This window comes from Calidris pugnax, unplaced genomic scaffold, assembly GCF_001431845.1.
Source record: "Calidris pugnax isolate Ruff unplaced genomic scaffold, ASM143184v1 scaffold91, whole genome shotgun sequence".
NCBI lineage: Eukaryota > Metazoa > Chordata > Aves > Charadriiformes > Scolopacidae > Calidris > Calidris pugnax.
Window position 1 is genome coordinate 885,918 of NW_015090898.1, and position 23,924 is coordinate 909,841.

The 23,924-nt window shown below is 43.7% G+C and overlaps 2 protein-coding genes across 6 annotated transcripts in view; both read left to right on the forward strand.

Moving 5' to 3' along the window:
- Positions 1-3,424: 3,424 nt before the first annotated feature.
- RSBN1 (round spermatid basic protein 1) lies at positions 3,425-14,347 on the forward strand. The gene is made up of 6 exons (XM_014948509.1): positions 3,425-4,098; positions 8,798-8,935; positions 9,480-9,622; positions 10,396-10,563; positions 11,506-11,614; positions 12,936-14,347. The coding sequence occupies exons 1-6, from the start codon at positions 3,475-3,477 to the stop codon at positions 13,398-13,400; spliced, it is 1,647 nt and encodes a 548-aa protein (XP_014803995.1). The 5' UTR covers positions 3,425-3,474; the 3' UTR covers positions 13,401-14,347.
- Positions 11,536-23,924, forward strand: part of PHTF1 (putative homeodomain transcription factor 1) — a 20,357-nt gene continuing 7,968 nt past the window's right edge. For 2 of the 5 annotated variants that reach the window (XR_001412780.1, XM_014948504.1), the window contains exons 1-9: positions 17,470-17,593; positions 17,659-17,836; positions 18,682-18,840; positions 19,074-19,233; positions 20,143-20,265; positions 21,084-21,243; positions 22,262-22,435; positions 22,516-22,593; positions 23,392-23,601. Coding sequence is in view for 4 of the 5 variants with exons in the window: in XM_014948504.1 (XP_014803990.1) it covers positions 17,549-17,593; positions 17,659-17,836; positions 18,682-18,840; positions 19,074-19,233; positions 20,143-20,265; positions 21,084-21,243; positions 22,262-22,435; positions 22,516-22,593; positions 23,392-23,601 (1,287 nt within the window). In the remaining variant the exon portion in view is untranslated. Of the gene's footprint in view, positions 11,615-17,469; positions 17,837-18,681; positions 18,841-19,073; positions 19,234-20,142; positions 20,266-21,083; positions 21,244-22,261; positions 22,436-22,515; positions 22,594-23,391; positions 23,602-23,924 lie in introns of those variants that run through there. The other 3 variants (XM_014948507.1, XM_014948506.1, XM_014948505.1) reach the window with 3 other exon arrangements.

The following is a 23,924-nucleotide window of genomic DNA, read 5'->3' on the forward strand; positions in this document are numbered from 1 at the left end:
GCGCTGCGGGAGCGAAGCCGCCGTCCTGCGGCGGGTGCGGTGCGGGGCACCGAGCGGGGGGGCTGCCCGGGGTGTGCGGTGTTGGTGTCCCCCCTCCCACCGGACAAACCCCCAGAGGATTCTCCGGTGGGGAGGCCGGGAGGGCCCTGTATCTCCCTGGGGGGTGTGTCTTTTGTATTTTTTTTTTAACCAGCACTGACTGTTTTGGTTCTGCTCACGAGTTTCTGATAGTAAAAAGCCTCTTGGTGAGAGCGATGTAAATAAAAAGCAGTTACAAAAGCTGCTGTAATAAAGCCCTGCTGTGGGTTATCCTCCAGGAGTGTATGTGAAGGTGCTGTGCCAAGGAATCCAAAGGTGCAGGTGCCCACAAAAGCCAGATCTATCGTGAACTCCAGATAGTAGTGGCTCAACAGCAGGCAAAACTATTATGGGGAGGGACTTTTCACTACTGTTTAATGCTTCTCAACCTCTGTGTTTGAATAACGACTCTAAAAGCTGCTGGATTGTATATTTCAAACTTTAGCTTGATAAATGTTGATAAAACTACGGAAGTAGTGTATCTTCCTAGAGTGGGAACTGTGTGTCAATTCTAACCCAGGAATCAAACTAGGTCTTCTTTTAACGAAGGCTTAAACGCTGTTAAATTTACCTTCTGAGTTCCTGATTTGCCCAGGAAAGCTGTTTTCTGTCTGAACGTCTGAAGCTCTTCAGTGCTTGTCCCAGGCTGTGTTAGTGCCTCTCAGGATGGGGCCAGGTTTCTTTTTTCTGTCTTCCACTATCAGTTTTTTACTTCTATGTGCAATCTAATTGAACAGCCTGTTTCTTTGACTGAACTATTCTGATCTTTGGCAACGAACATCTCCAGTGTTGTTGTGTTTGATGCGATGCTGGTGTGCTCAGTTACTGATGTCTGATAGTTCCAGCCTGGCTGAGTTCTTGGCTCTGCTGTCGCTTTGCCTCGCTGCGGAGGTACTTTGATGGCCTGGCTGTAGCTTTCCTTGTGTTTGAGGTACTGGAGGCTTTCTGCTTATTGAAAGGAATAATTAAAACAGTATTTCCTTCAAGTTTGTCAGGCATCACCACCTTAACTGTCACTGAGCAGCTTCACTTAGTGCAGAGGTCGCTGTCACCGCAGCAGTGGGACTCTGCTGTGTTCAGTGGATGCAGCCCCTGAAGGGAGTCAGGGTGGATTTTATCCTGAAAATAGCCCAGTGTTCACTGAAGTTCCGAAATGCAGAGTGCAAAGTGTGTGTCTGCTGTCGGGGAATACCTTCAAACAGGAAGATACTCTGAATTAGAACTAGTGTATGTCTGAGGTTTTTAAACTGTGTCTAAAATTAGAAGTCCTTAAAATAAGACACCTTTAACAACCAAAAATTAACTTAGGAACATCTACAAGGAAGTATTCCCAACAGCTCATTGATGGCATGGGATTCTTGTTTAGTTTCAGCTTGGACTCTCTGGTCCCACCAGAACGAAGATCTTCTCTGTAATTAGTATGTCCCTTGCAGTTAGTAAAGGGATATCTCTACTGTGTACTTGAGAGCTCAGTGACAACAAGCTTATGCTTGGTTAACTTCTGAGACTTCCAAAAAAGCTTATTCAAAGAACTGTTCCAGTTTACTTATCAAAACAAGCCGTACCACCTTTCTTTTCCTGCTTTCCCTAGCTCTAATATAGAAATAAGAGCATTTGCTGTTTGTAAAGGCTAACAGCAGTGCTGTGAAAACTTGTATTTCAGGTCCTAAGACAATTGTGTGAAGTTAGTATTAAGCAATCAACTCTCTCTTTGCTTCATGAGTAATTCTGTTCATTACAACAGGCTGTTATGAAGGTCACTCATCTTCAGTGAAGAGCTCTGAGACCGAATGTGTGATGATGTCGTTAAATCCTGCGGTTAGACTGAATCACTTGAAGCTGTGTATATTTATCATTGTACCTTTTCTCCTAGATCAGTGTAACATGCTTTTTTCTTTCACTTCAAGTACTGCAGGAGAATAAAGAGGGAATACAAATGGGATAGCTTTGCAGACAACGAGGGGAAGTGTTAGCCCAGAGCCCTGTGCTGCTGAAAAAGTTCAGCGATCGCGTCTTCTACTCGGCTCTTCCCTTCAGCAGCCTCTGGTCCCTGTGGCCATCCTGGTGACACAGCTCCTGGGGGTTCTGAGTGATTCTGGCATGAAATAGTTCTTTGGTTCAGGCAGATTAAAGCTTTATTTTAGCAATGGAGTTTTTTGACAGCCGGGCCATCAAGATTTCTAACTTCCATTGTTATTTGCTAAATATTATTTGAATTAGTTTTTATTCCTAAAAGACAAGCAATTAAACTGTTACATCTTACCTGATGCAACTGCTTCTTTACATTTTGTCTCTCAGCCTTTTATGGGTGGATTTGCCTTTAAAAAAACCTGAAACCTTTATTTCTAGCTCTGGAGCAATTAAACTGTTACATTTTACCTGATGCAACTGCTTCTTTACGTTTTGTCTCTCAGCCTTTTATGGGTTGATTTGCCTTTAAAAAACCTGAAACCTTTATTTCTAGCTCTGAGTTAACTGAGTAATTAACTGCAAGACTGGCAAAGGGTGGCTGAAGATGTGGGTGTGATGGTTTGGATCCTTTCTGGTCACAGGCAGGTTAGAGTGGGGTCATCAGCAGGAGTGTGACTCTTGTGCTCTGTCTGCACCAAACAGTGATGCTTTGGGCTTCTCAGCGAGCCAGGGGCTGCGGACGGGTGCCTTGGCTGCAGCATCTGTCACCAGTTTGGGGCAGATTTATAATGGGGATTAAAAACGGCCAGAGTGATGCTTGATGTGAAAACTTAGTTTTGTTTAGCCATATCTTCTTTATTTGGAAATAACAATTCTAAGATTTAATACACAAGATCAGCAGTCTGAGATTATTTTTTTTTTTTTGGCCAGAAAGTGAACTGCTGTAAGTATTTCTACCTGTAAATGTCAATAATGCTTATACCTTTTCGGTTGCGCTCTGTTTTGCTTCTATATTGTGTATCCAAAATCAGGGAAGTGTTCTGTAATGAAAGTATTAATGTTTAAATGTTGCACATACTTGTTTATTTTCTTCCCCTGTGTGTCACTGCCTTAAATGTCAGAAGTTATAAATATGCTTAATTATAGATGTTCTGAAATACGGACTCCTTCTAAAGGTATTCTAATAAAGCTATTAGAAATATTTCTAAAATATTAAGCTTGAGTTTTGAAAGTTTTCCTTAATCCAAGGCTTTCTTTGTATAACAACTAGATATTATTGCATTTTTTGTTGTATAATTAAGTCTTATAAGTCAAAAGTCACAGTATTGCTATTGGCCAGTTTCCCTGGGAATAGATGGCAGATAAGAGGTCTTAATTCTTTTTGGGTGAACGTGCTGCAACTGCAGAACTCTGATCTTCTTTTTATTATTGCTGCCAGAAACTCCAGATGAAAACGGGAAAACCCAGCGAGCTGACAGTCTTATTATGAAGAAGATAAAGAAAAAAAAGAAAAAGAAACACCGGGAAGATGTGAGGGGGAAACGCCTGAAGATGTACAACAAGGAAGTGCAGACAGTGTGTGCTGGACTCACTCGCATCGACAAGGAGACTCTGTCTCCAGGACAGTGTGATAACTTGGAGATGAACAAGGAATCCTTCAGGTATCTGAAGGATGAGCAACTCTGCAGACTGAATTTGGGAATGCAGGAATATCGGATACCCCAGGGAGTACAAACACCATTTGTGACGCACCAGGAGCACTCTGTTCGCAGCAGCTTCTTGAAAACTGGCACTAAATTTAGTAACTTCATTCATGAAGAACATCAGTCCAATGGTGGTGCTCTGGTCCTTCACGCTTACATGGATGAACTCTCATTTTTGTCTCCAGTGGAGATGGAGAGATTTGCAGAAGAGTTTCTGGCGTTGTCATTCAGTGAAAATGATAAAAACGCAGCTTACTATGCGTTAGCCATAGTGCACGGAGCCGCGGCTTATTTACCAGACTTCCTGGATTACTTTGCTTTTAACTTTCCTAACACTCCAGTCAAAATGGAAATTTTGGGCAAGAAGGACATTGAAACAACAACAATTTCAAACTTTCACTCTCAGGTAAGAACTTTGTTTAAAGTTTTTATGTTTAAAGGCATAAAAGTTGCACAACGCCTAGATTTGATTGGTCTCATGAATCCAGAGAAGGGTTGGCCTGAAGTAGGTGAGGCACAAACTTTTTTCTTAGCAGATGAAAAAAAGTTGTGTTGGAACTACTGCTGCTGGGATGTTTATTCCTGTTCCTGCTTAAAGTTCTTTTGTGCCCACTGGTAGCTGGTGAAGCACGTTTCAGATGTTGCTGTGAGCTGCAGAAAGATCTGCACTTCCCCTCCTGCAGATTTTCAGTTGGTCCAAAGTTGGGAGAACACTGACTTTGTTCAAAAGAACCGTAAGTCTGTGTAAGAGTTGTTCAGATTGCAAACTGCTGCTCAGTTTTCAGTGTGTCATTCACAATAAATGAGGTGGGTTTTTTAACATCTTAATTCTATCTGTAGCTGATGCCAGGTGTTGTTTAAACTTTCCAGCTTCAGAGAGGTGGTTAGAATAGCTTTTTAATTGCCTTTGAAGAAGGCTTTCACTTTATATACTACCTTGATTTTCATAATTGGCTTAAACTATCTTAGATTCTTAAATGGCATCTTAAATGGATGCAGCACTAATAACTAAGCAAATGTCAAGTTTCCTTTATGAAAACCCCTTGTGTTTGACTCTCATGATCAAGCTTAGGACTGTCCATGAACATGCAGCAATACTACAACTTAGGTAAACTTATTTTGGATGGAATAAAACCTCTTCTCGCTTAGTCTACTCTAAGAACAGATTCAAACTGCTCTTACTTTTAAAGTCTTTATTCAAGACCTTCATTATTTTTCCTGGTTTGCCTGTTGGAAGGGAAGACCTGTGTCTCTGTAGTGCAGGGCACTGGTGGAACGGATCTTCTTCAGTAACAGGCTTTGAAAGGGTAACGCTGCTGGATGGGCTGTTGGGGTCCCTCCAAACTTACCACATGCTTATAAGCAAGATTTGAGTTGGAAAAGCTGTTACCTCTGTACAGAAAGTTGCTGTGTGGTCACTTGCTGCATCTTTGAGTACTTTCCAGCGTTTATCATAGATACCATTAAATTAGTAATTCTGACACCTTGTGAATTTGATGAATAGCTGCTGCAGCACTTGTTTTAAACCAGCTTCTATTTCTTGGTTTAAGTAAATCTTCGTGCTGACAGAGCTGCGTGCAAGAGCACATTTCTCCAAAACCTGCCTGTTTGAGCCTAGGAACTGCTGCTGCAGCACTGAATAGCTGCTGCAGCACTTGGTTTAAACCAGCTTCTATTTCTTGGTTTAAGTAAATCTTCGTGCTGACAGAGCTGCGTGCAAGAGCACATTTCTCCAAAACCTGCCTGTTTGAGCATGGGAACTGCTGCTGCAGCACCAGACGTCTGCCCAGCACAGACGTGTGCTCTGCAGGTGGGGAACCTGTCCACGGGTTAGGCTTTAAAGGCTGCCCTATTAGTGATTTATCTGTGTTCTTTGGCATCATGATTACCTTCTAATTTACTTCAAGTACGTGTGATGACCCCCTAAAATGGCTAAAGAGTGCCAACTGGCTATTTAACAAGTACACTTTTTTTCTTGGTGAATGTCTCCATCTTGTGAATAGCTCACACTATAAATACGTACGCGTGAGGAACGGATGGTCATAAATAAGAGGCTTCGCTGGGTTCTAGTCTGTGCTGGTATTTCAATTAATTCTATTTTAAGTACTGCCTAAACTTGGTTAAGATTGAGTCATGACATAAGGTTCGGTTGGTCTAAAACACCTCCTTAAACCGGGCTCCAGCGTGACCTGGTTAATCCTCTCTGGCTGAGGCTGCTCTCGCTGAGCCGACACGGGGAGGTGCAGCTCTCACAACTCCTGAGACTCTTCAGAGGATACAGCTGGTGCTACGGTGTCCTGTGTGAAATGGATGCATTTAAATTGATGGTGGGTTCCACTATGGTAGCTGCTAAAACCCAATTGTTGGCTTGTCTTCACTGAAGAAGGGTAAAATGCCCCGGTTCAGAGAGCCTGGCTGTCTCTGTGCCGTGCAGGGCTGCTGAGGAACCAACAAACAGGTCGAGCTTCACTTTTGGACCCTCCTGTGTGAGCTGATACGGGGAGGTGCAGCTCTCACAACTCCTGAGACTCTTCAGAGGATACAGCTGGTGCTACGGTGTCCTGTGTGAAATGGATGCATTTAAATTGATGGTGGGTTCCACTATGGTAGCTGCTAAAACCCAATTGTTGGCTTGTCTTCACTGAAGAAGGGTAAAATGCCCCGGTTCAGAGAGCCTGGCTGTCTCTGTGCTGTGCAGCGCTGCTGAGGAACCAACAAACAGGTCGAGCTTCACTTTTGGACCCTCCTGTGTGAGAAATCCTACAGTACAAAAGCAGCTTGTCGTTATGCCTCTGCAGATTAAGCAGGTTACAGTAGTGTTGTGTGCTGTAATACTGATTTTATTTTTAATTGAAGGCACTCGGTTAAAAGATACAACAGCAGCTTGTCGTTATGCATCTGCAGATTAAGCACGTTATGGTTATTTTTAATTGAAGGCACTCGGTTAAAAGTCACTTCCATTCAAGGCTGACCCTTCTGTCCATGTGAAGCCCTTTGCTGACCCGACCCACGCCGGGGTGAGGGGATTTCAGGCAGTAGGTGGTCTGGAGTCCCGGAAGCTGGGTGTCAAGAAATGGAACTTTGATCTGTAAACTGCAAGTGAACTTGCCATTTAACGTGACCTTTGGCTCCTACAGCCGTTTTGTATGCCTTTTCAGACAAACTGAATTTTCAGAAGGAAGTGCCTCCAATTCAAAATGAGGACTTTAATCTGGGAGACTTAATTATCACTAAATTTTTCATTTAACTCCCTCACAAGGTGAATTTCTTTGTTCTCCGGTCAGTGAGGACAATGTAAACCAGATGTTTATAACCAAGCACTCTCATGTCTATTTGTAGTATAACTGGTTGGTTTCTGTACATTAAAATACTTAAGGCTCAATGTTCTCTGGATTCTTTGCTTGCCTTGGCTCTGCTCATCTGTTCTAACGTGTTGGTGCTAAAGCTAAGCTTAGATTGGAGCTATTCTCTTGGAGCAAGGGCTTTCAGGACTCTTTCAAGACTCGAATCACTGAACAGTAACTTGAGAGCTTTCTCTGCGTAAGGACAGACATCAGTTTGAAAGCCCTTAGCAGTGTAGCAGAATGAACTCTTACTTTCCCTCCCAGCTGTTCCAGTACCACTGCTTCTAGGTCTATCTGAATTGGAATATACCTACACTTGAAAACCCACTTCTGCTTTTTTCCCAAGAAAGAACAGATCAGCTGCCTGATGAATTCTCTGCGTGGTCCAAGGAGCAGCTGAGTGGGCGCAGAGGAAGGGAAGGGGGGGAGCTGGAAGAGAAGTTGGTTTTGCATAAGGTGCTGTTGCTTCCAGGCTGGAGGTAGGAAAAGCAGCCAAGAGGTGGTAACAGGATAAGTTTTCCTGCTCCTGCAACGTGCTGTCAGAAAAGCTTAATCTTATTCCTGACAGCCTTAGTTTGTGAACCGTATCGCAGGTTGGTTGTCTGCCCCATCATAACCTCTCTTAATCCTGGAAAAAGGTCTCTCACTCTGGAAGGACAAGTTCTTCTTTTAACAGAAGCTATCAAAGTGTGGAATGGAGAAATGCATCTGTACTGCACTCTTAGTTTATCACTTAGGTCATATAAATAATGCCTGTGGCCTTACTGAAATACCTGTCAGGTTTTAGTGGAACACAACCCTCTCTGCAGTGCTGTGTCACACTGTCCTCCTTCCTCCTGCTGCTGTAAAGATTCAGCAGCCTCATGTTCTTGCTTTCTTCCTCGGAGCAAAGTGTTTGCATGGCTGGTTTTATAGCTGCCTTGCCATACTGAAATATTGTCACTGTCAACTGATTTATGTTTTTCTTGAAAATAGAAAGAAACTTATGAAGCTTAACCTTGGTTTGCCTGAAGCTTGTGCCTCGTGTGTCCTGTCCTTACCCAACAGAAGGGCACTCCATCCTTAACCCTGAACTCTCAGGAACACACAGATGCCAGTCTGTGAGCTCAGGAAACACTGATGCTGGCTACTCTGTGTGGCGGGTTGGCACATCATTCAGCTGCTGTAGAAAGGCTCCACGAGCACAGAAGAGCTAATTCTAAATATACCTGTAACTTTGCTTTTCATGTGATAGTGTGTGGAGCAGGGGATATGCAGGTAGTGAAGGCTGTGTGGTGGTCTGAAAGGCACAGGACACCTGAGGGGTCTTACTACCCATGGCCCTTTTACAAGGGTGAAGGTGGTACATGGTCTGGTCTGTAGGTGTTGGCAGTTAGTGCTCACGTCATCCATCCATGACTGGTTTTAAAGACAGATAGCCCTTTTGTTGATGTCATTTGTTCATTAAGTTGTTAACTGCTGATGCCCACGTAAACTGGAATGACCCAGTTCAAGTTCCTAAACAAGAACTGAACTTTAAACAAAAATAAGAAACTTTGAGAAAGGTCTTAGTGGATCTAATAACTCATTTTTTCCAGGAGTACCCTATGGGTGTCTGTTTTAAATGGTATCTGTGCATCTTCCCAGAGGCACCTCTAATAGCTGTAGATGAGTCCAGGGTTCAGCTCAGCTGTGGCCTAGTGTATTGCATTAATCCATTTTAATCTCTTGGGACACAACCAAAGCTGGGGTGGTGTTCTCTCTCCCTTTCTGGCCCCCCAGGTCAATCGGACGTACTGCTGTGGGACCTACAGAGCAGGACCCATGCGGCAGATCAGCCTCGTCGGAGCAGTGGACGAAGAAGTTGGGGACTACTTCCCAGAATTCCTGGATATGTTAGAAGAATCTCCATTTCTCAGAGTAAGCAGGAACTTAGTGTTTTGTTTAGAGCACTATAGATATTTAAAGAATTACTAAGTTTCATATATTTCCAAGTAATTTGAAACCACAAAGTATTCCCTCTATTGATGTGCTTGTTGTTTGGGGGACAGAGGTATGTTCTTTGCTGCATCCAAACAAAGGTACTGAATTAGGTAGCTACAGTTGTGTAAATTATTAAAATTAGATATTATTTATCATATATACATACTACAGAATCATTTACTTCCCTAAAAGCTAAGTTGGATACAGTTAGTTTGGAATATATTTTACCTCTTGAACTTATTTTAGGTTCTATGCAATTCTTTTGACAAGTTTGAACCAGTTTTACCAAAGGCATCACTAAGTTGGATACAGTTAGTTAGGAATATATTTTACCTCTTGAACATATTTTAGGCTCTATGCGATTCTTTTGACAACAAGTTTGAACCAGTTTTACCAAAGGCATCATTTAATTTTTCTATCTCACCCAGTGTTTTGTGTTATGTGTGTTTTGTGGGTTGTTTTGTTTTTGGTTTTCTTTTAGATGACTTTGCCCTGGGGCACTCTGTCCAGTCTCAGACTTCAGTGCAGGTCACAAAGTGATGATGGTCCCATAATGTGGGTGAGACCAGGGGAGCAGATGATCCCAACAGCTGATATGCCAAAATCCCCGTTCAAACGGCGCCGGTAATGTTCTGTTTTCTTTCTCTGTTAAATGCAAAATATTGCATTAGATTTGAGAACAAACCGAAACGTTATTTGTGATGCTTATTTTATTTCACTACTCTTCATGGTAGTGTGTCCTAGATCAATGCTTTATTAAGATTGAAATCTCTTTTTATTATCCTTCAGGAGACTTGTTTTATTTCCCTTAGAAATAGGAAAGAACTAATTTGGTGGTGGAGGCAGGTGAAAGGCTCTAAAACAGCAGAGATCCTTCCTCTGTTCATGTCACATTTTAATGTCAGTGCTGAAGCACTTGTAATCTCATCTGCCTTTTGGGGAAGAACTGTGGTATATGTGTGTACTTGCTGTCTTTTTCAGGAAGAGGGTGCTGTAGAACAAATTTTAGGAGATAGAGTTGGAAGAATATTTTAATTCTAATTTCCAGTAGAATTTTTGGTCATACTCTCACATAACTAAACTTCAGTATCTAGTAAAATAGCTCTATTTTACATACCACTAAATTCCTGGAAGAATTTTCAGCATAAGTGAACAAAAATATTTTCTTTAGTGATTGGATTTGTTTTATGAAGTTTATCTCATAACCTGAATTGTGCTTTGTTCTATTTATTTCAATATTTTATTGTCAAATAGAAGCCTAGAAGAAATCAGAGGGAAGTGCTTTGTCTTTGATTTTAAAGCCTGCATCACACAACACTTTAAGATTGTTTTACTACAATATTTATTTTTTAGTAGTCTGAAACATTTTTTTTAGTATGTGTTTTTATCCTGTTGAGGTCAATGAACGAAATCAAGAACCTGCAGTACCTACCTCGGACCAGCGAGCCCCGCGAGGTCCTGTTTGAAGACCGAACGAGAGCCCACGCGGACCACGTGGGGCAGGGCTTTGACTGGCAGAGCACGGCTGCCGTGGGGGTTCTCAAGGCTGTGCAGTTTGGGGAATGGTAAGTGCCACCAAAACGCAGCCATCCTGGCAGGAGGGGGTAATTCTAAACATTTTTTCTATTAAATAAAAGAAAATTCCTTCGAAAACAAGCCTAATCGAAGAAATGGTTTAAACCCTGTAGTGAGGTATGTGCTGTCCAGAGCCTGAACACCATGAGCTATGTACCTGTTATTTTTCCCCTCTTCTTGATGTAGTAGAAAAATTGTAACAGCAGTTTGCAGAAAATTTTAGTAACACACAAAATAAGGGCTTAGGATACCATGCCTGGACCATCATCTATGATTGGTAATGCTGACTTCTGTAACCATAATCTAAGAACTCAATGTGATTAACTTCATAGCTACAGAACCTTCTCATTTCATGGACCCAGGACATTGCTGTTGACCTTGCACAGAAATTAGAGTTGCATCATTGCTATTTCCAGCAATTACAGTAGACATTAGAGAGCATTGTTAGCAATATCATTAGATTTTCTTCTGAACAAAAAGTGCCAGAGCTTCTTTTACCCTGATTCATGGTCCTTGAATAAAACCCAGCTCCTCCTTGCTTTGGCTTCAGAGTTACTTTGTTACTTTGTTTTTCCTTTAATACAGAATTATTCTGTCTAATTATAGAATGGGAAAATTAAGGCAAATTGGTTCCTGGAATGTAGAAATTCATTAGGGGCAATTTGAACCTAGTTCTTGGACATCTCGATAGGCTTTGTCCATGAAACATCACTTCTGTTGTGTGTGCATCAAGAAAGAAGTAAATAAACAAAGAGAAAATCTATGAATTTTATTTCTTCTTCAAAATGTGTGCATTGAGAAATGATGAGTCTTCATGTCCAGTGTAAAATTGAAGTAGGCTGTTGGTTCAGTGAAACTTTCTGCTGGAAAGAGCTATAATTCTTTATAACTCAAATTCTTTAAAAATGCCTGGAATTCTCATCTTTTTCTAGGAGTGACCAGCCTCGTATAACCAAAGATGTGGTTTGTTTTCATGCTGAAGATTTCACTGATGTTGTGCAGAGACTTCAGTTGGACCTGCACGAACCTCCAGTGTCCCAGGTACCCAACCTTCCCTAATGACAGCTGGTTCTTAGTGCTTTGCCAGTAGCTCCTGATGGTTTCCAGGTTCACCGTACAGCCAACCCTTTGTACCCTCATCCTCAGCTCCCTTGGGCAGTTTCCCTTGTCATGTTTCAGAATAGCATAGGTCAGTTGGAAGGGACATACAACCATCACCTAGTCCAGCTGCTTTTCCTTTCCACCAAGCTGGGGTTTGTGCTGTGAAGCATGGTAACGTGCTCTAGGATAAATTAGCAGCTGATTGGGCAGTCACGTATGCCTATTCCTGCTTTTTCTGATTTATTCATCTTGTCTTAGGATCCTGTCAGCCAAAACAACGCAGCCTCATTCCCTTGTCATGTTTCAGAATAGCATAGGTCAGTTGGAAGGGACATACAACCATCACCTAGTCCAGCTGCTTTTCCTTTCCACCAAGCTGGGGTTTGTGCTGTGAAGCATGGTAACGTGCTCTAGGATAAATTAGCAGCTGATTGGGCAGTCACGTATGCCTATTCCTGCTTTTTCTGATTTATTCATCTTGTCTTAGGATCCTGTCAGCCAAAACAACGCAGCCTCATGTTGAGCCTTCTGTTTTCAGCTGTAACTGTAGAATGCTCTTAACTGCTCATTGACCTCTCTTAAGATACGCACATCTTAAATTACATTTAAAAAGTCCAATTTTCATTTAAATTTTGAAGCTTTATCTGTTAAACAGAAACCTTCTGATTTATACACAGAGAAGAGCTGGGGAGGGACTCTTTGCCAGAAAGGGTAATGATAGGACAAGGGGAAACGGTTTTAAATTGGAAGAAAAAAGATTCAGATTAGATCATTTACCTCTCTTAAGATAAGCACATCTTAAATTACATTTAAAAAGTCCAATTTTCATTTAAATTTTGAAGCTTTATCTGTTAAACAGAAACCTTCTGATTTATACACAGAGAAGAGCTGGGGAGGGACTCTTTGCCAGGAAGGGTAATGATAGGACAAGGGGAAACGATTTTAAATTGGAAGAAAAAAGATTCAGATTAGATCTCAGGAAGAAATTTTTTACTCTGAGGGTGGTGAGACACTGGAACAGGTTGCCCAGGGAAGTTGTGGCTGCCCCATCCCTGGAGGGGTTCAAGGCCAGGCTGGATGGGGCCTTGAGCAACCTGCTCTGGTGGGAGGTGTCCCTGCCCAGGGCAGGGGGTTGGAACTCGATGATCTTTGAGGTCCCTTCCAACCCAAACCATTCTGTGATTCTATGTTGAAAATAGGTGGGTACTGAGTTTACTTTAAACAGAGTATACACTAACTTTACCATCTTTCCTTCTCTCAGTGTGTTCAATGGGTGGATGAAGCCAAACTAAACCAAATGAGACGGGAAGGCATTCGCTATGCTAGGATTCAGTTGTGTGACAATGACATCTACTTCATCCCTAGAAATGTCATTCATCAGTTCAAAACCGTGTCAGCAGTCTGCAGCTTAGCCTGGCACATCAGACTTAAACAGTATCACCCCGTGGGGGAGACTGATTCTCAGAGTGCAGAAGGCAGTTCAAGCCTCACCAGTAGCGTTCCTGGACAGACAGAGTCAGAAGGTGAACCCCAGTGTGTGAGTGTTAAAATAGAGTCTGAAGATCCAGGTGTAGAGATGCAGCTCAGGCCGGGGCTGCTCTCCTCCTCCACTGCTCCGGTATCAGGACTTGTGCAACCAGATCAGGTGGCCCAGCCCCTTCCAGGTTTTAAAATAGAGTCTGATCAGCACCACAATCCACAGGATCATGCAGGCTCTTCTGTGTGATATGTATATAATCAAACGTTTTTTTAACAACTTTTTAAAATTTTGATGTGAAGTTATAGTTTTATAACTGGCTTATGTTTTATTGGAGAAATCTTGCCTATAATTCTATAAAGAAAGGTGACATTCCAAAATGTCAAGCATATCTTTTTTACACAGATTATGCAAAATTCAAGTTGTATTTTAACCCCTTAGTACAACCTGTAACAGTGGTCTACCACTTCTTTCTGTTTAAGAAAAGAGATATTGAATATCTCCTCAAAGTCAGAATGAAATTCCTCCAGGAACATGAAATGGTTGAACTGTATTGGTCAGTGTTATTTCCCTACTTTTACTTTAATCTTCACCAGAAAGCGATGCTTTTGTAGAAGACTTGCAAAGTGACTTTCCCATCTCATTTTAATTGCTTAAAAAAAGAAAAAAAAAAAAAAGCACAGCACTTTTGATGATTTGTGAAATCTTTGGTATGTCTGTTCTTGACATGTTGGTTTATAAACAAGCTATAGAAACTGATCTCTATTTCTTACAGTTCCTGCAAAGGTGATCTGTAAAATTAACTGAAGAAAGTGTCTGATCCTGTTGAAATGCAAGGACTTACTGACCTAACACTTTTCATAGCACTGCTTATGTTGTTTGGTGTGAGGGTTTTGCTTCTGAAATGCATCTTCCCTGAACATGAATGATACTAGTGTCAGAATTAGAGAACCTACTGGTAGTCTTGTGGAGGAAACTGCTATCTTTGAGCACTTTAAGGCTTTAAAATACTAACCAACTTGGCAGCTTGTTTCGATCAGGTCGTAATGTGTCCAATGGAACCACACTTTCCCTTGTACTGATGCACTTAAATATATTTAGCATTGAGTTGGTAACTGACTGACACGGGACGGCTGTCCTTGTCCTAGGAAGTTCTGTATCACTATTTCACAAATAAAAAGTATTCTGGCATCGGAGTGCTGTTTCCATGTGTAGCTTCTGGGTGCCCAGGTACTGTGGCAGAATCAGTGGCACATGCTAATTGTGTAGAGTGTCAGCTATCAACAGTTTTTAAACAATCTTTCAATATTTCTGGATGTTAACATGTGATCTGTATTTGACGTTCACTCGCCCCGTTTATTACTGCCCCGTCCAACCATCCAAAGGAGAAGTCCCGTCCCTTTCTGTCCCTCCCCACATCTAGAGTACAAGTTGGGTTTTGGTGCAACTTAAGCTGTCTCCAGATAACTTTGTTCTAATCCTCACTGGGGTAGGAAAGATTTGAAACACTATGTTAGACTAGACAAAAGCAAAGATGCTGTGTTAGTTCTGGATGCATCTTTTTAATATCAATTATTACTCTTCTCTTTATAAGGGTCTCTAAAATATGTTACTCTATTATAAATCTTACTTTGTGCAATATTGTTTGTGTAGGCTTTTATATACATATTAGCACCTCAGTGTAGAGGTCACTATTTTAAACTGATAGAAAAATAATCATCAGAAGATACTGCAGTGATTAGTTAGAAACTGTATTACTCCTTATGTGTATGTATGTATTGTCTTCGGTACAAAAATGAGGACTAGGAAATATTTCAATTTAAAACTAATTTACAGATTGAAGTGGTAGTGACTTGTTTAGTAATCTGTGTAAATAAGGTGTTAGAATGGAAAGCTTTTATGATGAAAAGTAATGTGATTCATGCAGGGGTGTAATTTAATCTTAGCAGAAATTCTAGATGACCCAGACGGGTTCGTAAATGAGCCGTCTGTTCTCTGGTGGGTTTTTTCCACTTTTTTTTATGTTGAGAGGAATTTCATAGCTTTAAGGGTTGTGCAAAGTAAAATTCCTCACAGGCAATAGTGGTTTCAGTTCATCCTTCCCATTCGAAGACCGTATTACCCAAGGGTGTTCTTTCCTTTTTACCAAGTCTGCTAGTCTTCCAAGTGCCCATCTCACTCCTCACGTGCTGTTCTTTGGTCGTGTCCGTAGAGGTGCATCCATGGGGTGTTCCTTGGCAGCCAGCACTGCGTACAATCACTCAGGAATTGACAAATCTGCAGATACCGCAGTCATTCTGCAAACAGAACTTTAAAGGCAGAATAAACACATGAAGAGCCCCCCCTACACCAACTTGTCTGTTTTTATAGTGGAAGTTGAAGTAGAGTGAAGAGGGAATCAGTTTGGAAATCCTCTGTGAATTCTAATAGTGTGTTTTCAGCTGGATGAAGGAAGACAACCAGAGTGGCTCGTGTTGCTTTGAAAACTGTAGCTTTAGTGAAATCTGTGACTACAGCCTGAAATACCAGGAGAATGCTCTGACTTACCTCTTTGGGTGGAGGGACGTGACCAACAGTGTCGTGTTCTCTTTATGTTCTGTTACTAACTTAATATCAACTAATGTGAGATTTAAATACATAAACGTATCTTCAAATGACTTGAATGTGGCTGATGCTGTTCTAGCATGCTGGGAAGATTGAGGAAGAGAGGAGTGAACTTTATAAAAATCTATTGCCTAAATACGTTATGTTTTGGTACGTTTTAACCAAAATGACATGCTTTCAAACTCCACCTCAATTCTGGGTTTAAAGTATGAGAGGGATTGCATCTGAAGCTGATAGCTAAACTGTCTCTAGCTGTTGTTTCCACATAACTTTGATCGCACTGAACACAACAGAGCAGAATTAGAACAATGCCTGGATGTGAAAGATGCAAATGTTTTCCAGAACAAGACATGTAAAATACTGATATTTTTTTATAAGATACTGCTGTTTAGAAATGAAGTAGAGTTCAAGCCACTTTGTGCTTGCTGAACAAAACAAATCTCTGGGTTTTGGGTAGGTCCAAGTAAATATTTTTTGAATATCTCTCATGTTAAATAACCAGCTGTTTGAATTTCTCTGTAAGATCTCATAAAACAGCTTATGTAATGAAATAACCAAACTTTGGCAGATTCAATGGGTTGTTCTAATGGTCCCTAGCAGTGCCCAGGCAGATACCGAGCAGTTCATAACTCCAAGTGCAGTGGCCAGTTGCTATAAATCCTCAGTTCCCCACTTCGAGGATCTGCCCTGCAATGTCTGTTGGTTGACAACTAGGAACTACTGCTTTTTGGTGGAGACGCTGTGAATCTGTCTGTGAAGTGATCAGCTCTGAGACACGGCACTCGGGCTTCGGCCTCTGTTTTAAATAAAGTGCTGTTCATTACAATTGTCACTTGGGATAGAGGCAAGTGGCTCAATTGTGCTAGAAATGGACTAGCAAAATGCAATTTAAAGGCAAAATACCATTTAGCTTTGGTTTCCTCTCTCCTTTAGACATGCTACAAGTCATTTTGTGCAGATACTTGATACACGTTCTCTTCCAGGAAGGTGGGACACTCGGTGAAGTGTTCTCAGGGGATTTATAATCGACGTTTTTCACAGGTATAGATCTTGCCATAGAGAAAAAGGGCTCTCTGCCCTGCTCTGTGGGGTTTCCTGCCGTCCCACTTGAGTTCCCCCAACACGGGGAGGTGTCGGGGTGTTTCCCACAGGCCTGGGCTGGTTGGGGGGCTCTGGGACGGCCGGGCCCCGGGAGCGGTGGCAGCTCTGGGCTCGCCGAGGGTGCGGGGAGAGAAAAGGGCCTGGTCCTGCTCCCGAAAAAGCAGCTTTTCTCCCCCAAAGCGTGTGAGTGTGTGCGTGTGTGTGTGGTACAAGGTGTAAAGAGATTTCTGTATCGCTGTTCTTGTGATTTGATTTGATTGGCAGCTACGATTATTATTATTTTTTTTTCTTTCTTTCTGTGGTTTTAATTTATGGAAGGCGTGAGCCCTGCGCTTCGTGCGGCCTTAGTCTATTTATTGCCCTTGGCGAGTGTCGGGGCCTCGGCCCGCCCCAACGCGGCGCGTCTCCCCCGGTAGCTGACTGTACACCAGTGTCAAAACTGTTAAGCTATTTCTTTGTAAAATAGATCCGACGGAATGCATAGAATTTTTTTCCTGTAAAGTATTTTTTTAATAAACAAAAGTCTGATTTTTGTCCTTTACGGCCTGGCTTGTTTATTTCCGCTCGGGGGAGGGGGCCGGGCTCGGCGCTCTCCCAGCGCTGCCTGGGCGGGGCAGGCGGAAGCAGTCGAGCGCCGCGTTTCGCGGCGGTCTCCCGGGTAACGGGGCCCCGGTACCGGGCCCGGTGCCCCCATGGCCGCTCGCGGCACCGATGCCATTTCCTGGTACCAGAAGAAGGTGAGTGCGGCGCGGCGCGAGCGGGCGCGGGCCCGGCCGTGCCCTCAGCCCTCCTCTCCTTCTAGATCGGGGCCTACGACCAGCAGATATGGGAGAAGTCCATCGAGCAGACCGAGATGAAGGTAACGGCGGCGGCCGCCGCTCGCCCCCCCCCCGGCCCCCCGCCCCCCCCCCCGCTCAAAAACAAGCCGAAGAAGAAGGGTCACATCCAGCCTGACCTGATCGACGTGGATTTGATCCGAGGTGAGCGGGGCCGCTGCCCCCGCGCAGCCCCCGGGCCTGCCCCGGTGGTACGTGATCCAAAAACAAACCCGGGCAGGCCCCCCCCCCGCCGGGGATTTGTGCTTGAACCCCCCCTTCGGCTCCGGAGGCGGCGGCGGTAGGGAGCGCGGCGGGACCGCAGAAGGAGCGCTGGAAGCCCCAGAGAGGAGGCAGGAGGAGTTGGGGGTTTTGCCTCAGGAAAAGCCGCAGGAGCGGGGCCGGGGCGGGCAGGAGCAGCTGGAACAGGTGCAGCGGAGGCCACAAAGATGATCAGAGGGATGGAGCACCTCTCCTATGAAGACAGGCTGAGGGAGCTGGAATTGTTCAGCCTGGAGAAGAGAAGGCTCTGGGGAGACCTTATAGCGGCCTTTCAATACCTGAAGGGTGCCTACAGAAGAGCTGGGGAGGGACTCTTTGCCAGGAAGGGCAATGATAGGACAAGGGGAAACGGTTTTAAATTGGAAGAAAAAAGATTCAGATTAGAGCTCAGGAAGAAATTTTTTACTGTGAGGGTGGTGAGACACTGGAACAGGTTGCCCAGGGAAGTTGTGGCTGCCCCATCCCTGGCGGGGTTCAAGGCCAGGCTGGATGGGGCCTTGAGCAACCTGCTCTGGTGGGAGGTATCCCTGCCCAGGGCAGGGGGGTTGGAACCAGATGATCTTTGAGGTCCCTTCCAACCCAAACCATTCTGTGATTCTATGACCCCGGAGCCAGCAGGACCTGGGAGCCCGGTCGCTGCCACCCTCGGGAGCTCAGTGTCTGGTTTATGTACCGGAGTTCTCATAATTCACGATTAACAATTTGTTTGTTTTTCCTTTAATTCCAAGGCTCTACGTTTGCCAAAGCCAAGCCCGAAATCCCCTGGACGTCGCTGACTCGGAAAGGGATTGTGAGAGTCGTGTTCTTCCCGTTATTCAGCCAGTGGTGGATACAGGTCACTTCCCAGCGCATTTTTACGTGGCTCCTGGTGCTCTATGTTATGCAAGGTAAGGGGTGGTGACTCTCTGTGCCACGGGCCTGCCTCTGAGGAGTGTGACACCATTTTGTAGTCCCTAATCTAAAGCACAAGGATCCTCTCTGACACCTACTCCATGCGGATTTCAAGATGCGTGGCGCTGGTATTTGTAGAAATTACAAATCAGTAAAAAAAAATTCTTTAGATTGAAAAGCTGGGCCGTGGTCTTAATTTTTGCGTTTGATACAGTTTTCTCCTCCTCAGTCGTAGCAGTTGTGTTGTATTTCATGATGCCTGTTGTCAACGCCAGCGAAGTCATGGGACCCATGTGCCTGATGTTACTGATGGGCACCGTCCACTGCCAGATCGTGTCCACCCAGATCAACAGACCCTCAGCAAACAACGGGCTCAGCAGGCGGAGGAGGTGAGCGGGGTAAGGGGTGCAGTTTTGGGGGTCAAAGCACGTGATGGATTGCTTGTGGTAGCAGTTAATGGGTAAATATCTTCTATTTTTATGTAAATACGTTATTTAACCATAAACAGAAAATGTGTATTTTCTGTCTCTCTTGTAATCTTCTCATAACTAAGACAAATGCAGAGCGAATTTTCCAGGCTGTGATAGATCAGTTGTCAGTTGGGCCTTTTTTTTTTCTTTTTTTTTTTTTTTTGCTTTAGTTGACAGTTGGGCCTTTTTTTTTCTTTTTTTTTTTCCTAATGTAGCTTTTTAATACAGTTTCTTTTTGTGGCCAGAGGAGGGCTTTCTGTGCAGAAAGGCATCTCCAAGGGCTTGCAGCCCAGCACGGTGCCCTGCTGAGGCAGGAGCTGCCAGGAATTGCTGGCGTGTGCTGAGAAGAGGGAAATGAAGGCAGAGATGGCCGTGCCCTGCTGTGGCAGGAGCTGCCAGGAATTGCTGAGAAGAGGGAAATGAAGGCAGAGATGGCTGTGGGGGATTCACTGCGGGCATTTGAGCTTGTGGGAGACGAGACAGTCCCCTGCTAGATAGTTGACTCAGGTATCTGACTCCGTGTGAGCACTGACAGAATATATTTGAACACAGAACGATGGATGTGGGTAGAGTTTTGCCTCCATTTCCAAAACCATTGCAAAGGTTTTGCCCACATTTTGTCTCTTGCATCCTTTGCCAGTGATACACCGGTGTCCTGTGGGTTTTTGGAGAACTGTTAATCCAAAGAAAATTTATTTTATCTGCATGTAAGCATGACTTAAGAAAAATAGCATTTAAGAAGCCATTCAATTCTGATTCAGATCTTTTAAGAAAGACCTAAAATTAGCTTTCTATGCATATTTAATTCTCCTTTTTTTTAAAAATCAGGAAGTTACGCAAATCTGTGGGAGTCGATGGGAACAGTTGGTCTTCTGACAAAACCAGTAAAGAAGAGCAGGCTGAATCTGAATCTGTTCTTAACAGTGTTTTTAGTGTGCTTTTCCGCAGGAGGTACGTGATCTCCACGGGGTTTGTTGTGTTTGTAATGACACTGAACAATTTGGTAGCTGGAAAATGAAATGTTCTGTCACTGATGTCCCCGGAGTCTGCCCATGACTTTCTTTTGAAGTAAAAGCACTCTTGGGATTGTAGGAGGCTGATTCCTCATGAATTTTCAGTACGTCCTTGTTAGGAGATGGTACCATATCTCCCAGAATAACTAAAACTGAGTGTTAGATGAGTTGCAGAAATTGTGGGAGCTTATTTTTATTTATCAGATAAGTGACCTTTCTTGAATGTGTCTGCTCAAATTATATTGCTGTTTTACCTGATTTCCCAAATCAATTGTTCTTTAAGTTCCTTGGATCATCATCCCACTTCACCACCTTACTTTTTCTAAAAGTAACTCAAGGAAAAGGAGGATAGATTGTTTGGGATAGTATTTAATTGTCTTCTGTTGTTCTCTCCAGTGAGTTTCTTGATGAGTTTTCAACTGACAGGTCCTTTCTTTTGATGAGGACTTTTTGTCTTATTATTTATGCTCTTATTTATTATTTTTCAAAATAATAATAATAAAAAAAATCCCTCTTGGTTTAGAAGTTTTAAGATACTATTAGAGTTACAAAAGAACCATCCAGTGAGAGTGAAGTAGATAAAAGTCTTTTCAAGAGAATCAGGTCACAAGGAGCCTGTCAGCAGCAGACGATGACGTGCTCCCGTAGCTGTATTGTCTGGTGCTGTACCTGGGTGGCAACTGAAAGAGACCGTGATGTTTTCCTCAAGGAGATTTTCTCTGCCATGAAAGCATTTAATTGTATTTTCTCTCATAGGATTAGAAGAATAAAGTTGGTAGCTGAGAAAGGGACCGAGACAGAAAATGGCGTGGATGCTGTGAATAATGACATTAAGCACAGACATGCCAGATCTGAATACAGGCCGTTGCACTTCAAAGAGAAAAATAAACTTTCCGATGGGGAAAAGAGCCACCAGGTACTGGCAGGAAAGATTCATTTGAAGCTGCAAATGTCAGTGTTTTCTGTGTGTGCCTGAAAGTTTGTTGATGCTTAACTGTATGGTTTGATCTAATACAAGATACTCCCTTCTTCTCCTAATCTTTGCTTGCATGTAGGGCACCTGAAAACCCTTTCTGCTTCTCCACTGCACAGCTGACGTGCTGCTGATGCTTCATCTGTCCCAATAGTCAAGTGTGTCAAACACAGACAAGCCTGAAAAATGTCTGGTTTAGCAAAGTGCTCGTTTAGTTGTAGAGACTTCTGATCACCATATGTTCAGTTAAGGAAGACCACTAGTAATGATTAACAATAAGTAAATCAGCAATTTTCAAAAGCAGTTCTGTAAAATAATTTGCCTTGCAAAGAGTTCTGCACAATACCCTCTCGGAGGGGAGGCAGGAAAGGAAAAACTGAAGCATCTCTTGGGGAAGACAGAGTTAAAGCATCGGGAGCTGTGTTAAAATCTGTGTAAAGCATGTGGAGTTACTTTTGAGGCTTCTCTGGGTCTGTGAGGTGTTGACTCCCACATGAAGAACATTTGTGGAGCAGTGCAGTCCTGTCCTATCCCAACTGCTCTGTTTCTGGGTGTTTGGGGAGGAGCAGTGATTGGTGTGGGGGGACACATCTCATGATTTTGGGTCTGCTAGCCACCAGCTTGTAGACACAGCTATTCTCCTGGGCTAAAAGTTGCTGGTGAGACATAGCCAAGAGCTGTGGCTGCACCTTCCTCTTCCCAGCCTTGCCCCAAACCCAACTCCACCCCCTCCAGGATTCCCTCGTTACCTCTGTGCGAGGCAGAGGGGTAACGAGTTAGAATGTGTGATGTCTCTGTGATGCCAAGTTGGATTCTGTTTCTGCATATTCTGTGGAAATCTTCTTCCACTGGCCTTGGCAGGTGATGAGAGATCCCTGTCTGGCCTTTAACCTTTGGTGTGATGGAGATCAAGCTGGTCCTTTACTGGGCCTTGGTCTTACTGTGAGTGCTGTGTTTCCAGGATGACTGCACCAACAGGGGTGGTGTTTCCGACGAGCTCTCGAGCGAGGAGGATGCTGAAGCCATGGCACAAAGGATCTTGTTACGCCAGAACGTGGAAGGGGTTTCCAGTGACAATAGTTATGAAGAGAAGAAAAAGAGGCCTCTTGTTTCTCTGAACCAGGCTGTCTCACAGGTACTGGGGGTGAATTTATGCCATTTTTCACACTGGTTTTTGCTACGGATAACGAGCTGGTTTGCCTTTGGTTTTGGCAGGTCAAGCAAGCCCTGAAAGTCGCCAGAGACTCTGACAGTGTCGTGGAATCTGAACTAGAATCCACATTGTATAGTCAGGTATGGTCATAAATTCAAGAGATAGAGCTTTGTGGGGCCTGGGCAGTGCAGGGGCTTCATCCCCATAGAACAGACCATCATGATAGTGCTTTGGCCTCTTCAGGTGTAAGGTGTGACTGCTCCCTGCTTGTTGGCAGCTTTGTGAACTTTGTTCACAGTTGTGAGTATACTCCTTTGTTTAACAAAACTAAACCAAACCAACAAAAAAAATCACCCTATTTGCAGCATAGTATGGCCCAAGCTGCCTCTTAATTCCTCTTGTTGAATTGCTCCAATTGCTCTTGTGCTTTGGGAGGCAGCACTGTACGGTAGCTTTTATGCTGATAAATTTTGATTTTAAAATTAAAGCTGTTCTGTGATATATACTCATTCACTTCTTTACTTCATTTATCTTGCCCCCTGCCACTCCACCCACCTGATAATAAAATAGAAATAAAATAGATGAATATCAAATTATAAATATAAAATATAAATGAAATCTTGAAATAGATTATGCAACAAGCAGAAAAAAACTTTTGCATTAGGACGAATAAATCAATTTTTATGTTGCTGGGCATAGAGGTGGGGAACTCATGCTCTCTGTGTGACTCCCTGTGCAGAGATGCTGGTTGCAGAAACTCTCACTGAGCGATGTTGTCTCTAAAAATATTGTGTTTAACAGTTCCTGTGGGGTGGGTGGGACTGGGGGTGCCCGGCTGCCCCGTGGAGGCTGATTTCACCCATTGCCGGGGGGAGGAGGAGGAGGTTCTGTGGATTGGGGAAGGGGCTGCGTGGTGTGAATTGTGCTCTTCTCCCCAGGACTCGAGGTCCTGCACCAGCACGGGCTCCCGGAGCTGCAGCGTGACCCGCAGGGACTCGGAGAGCACCCGCCACGACTCCGAGACCGAGGACATGCTCTGGGACGACCTGCTCCATGGCCCCGAGTGTCGCTCCTCCTGCACCAGCGACAGCGAGGACACGGCCGTCAGGGGCACCCGCCGGGACCTGAAGGAAGATGTTTTCCAGCAGGTTGGTGGGTTTGTCTCCAGTCGCTGAGGATTCTGTGGAACATTCCACACCCCACACGCCCCCTCCTCCCCCCTGTCTGCACAAATAATAAGAAAAGCACATCTGAATGCTGCTGGTTTAACGTGAGCCCCTTCTGTCAGCTGTCAGTGACACGGAAATCTGGAATGGTCTACATGGTATCAACATGCATGTTTAGTTTGGAGAAGAGGAGGCTGAGGGGAGACCTCATTGCCCTCTACAACTACCTGAAAGGAGGGTGTAGAGAGGCAGGTGTTGGCCTCTTCTCCCAAAGGACGAACGACAAGACCAGAGGAAATGGTCTG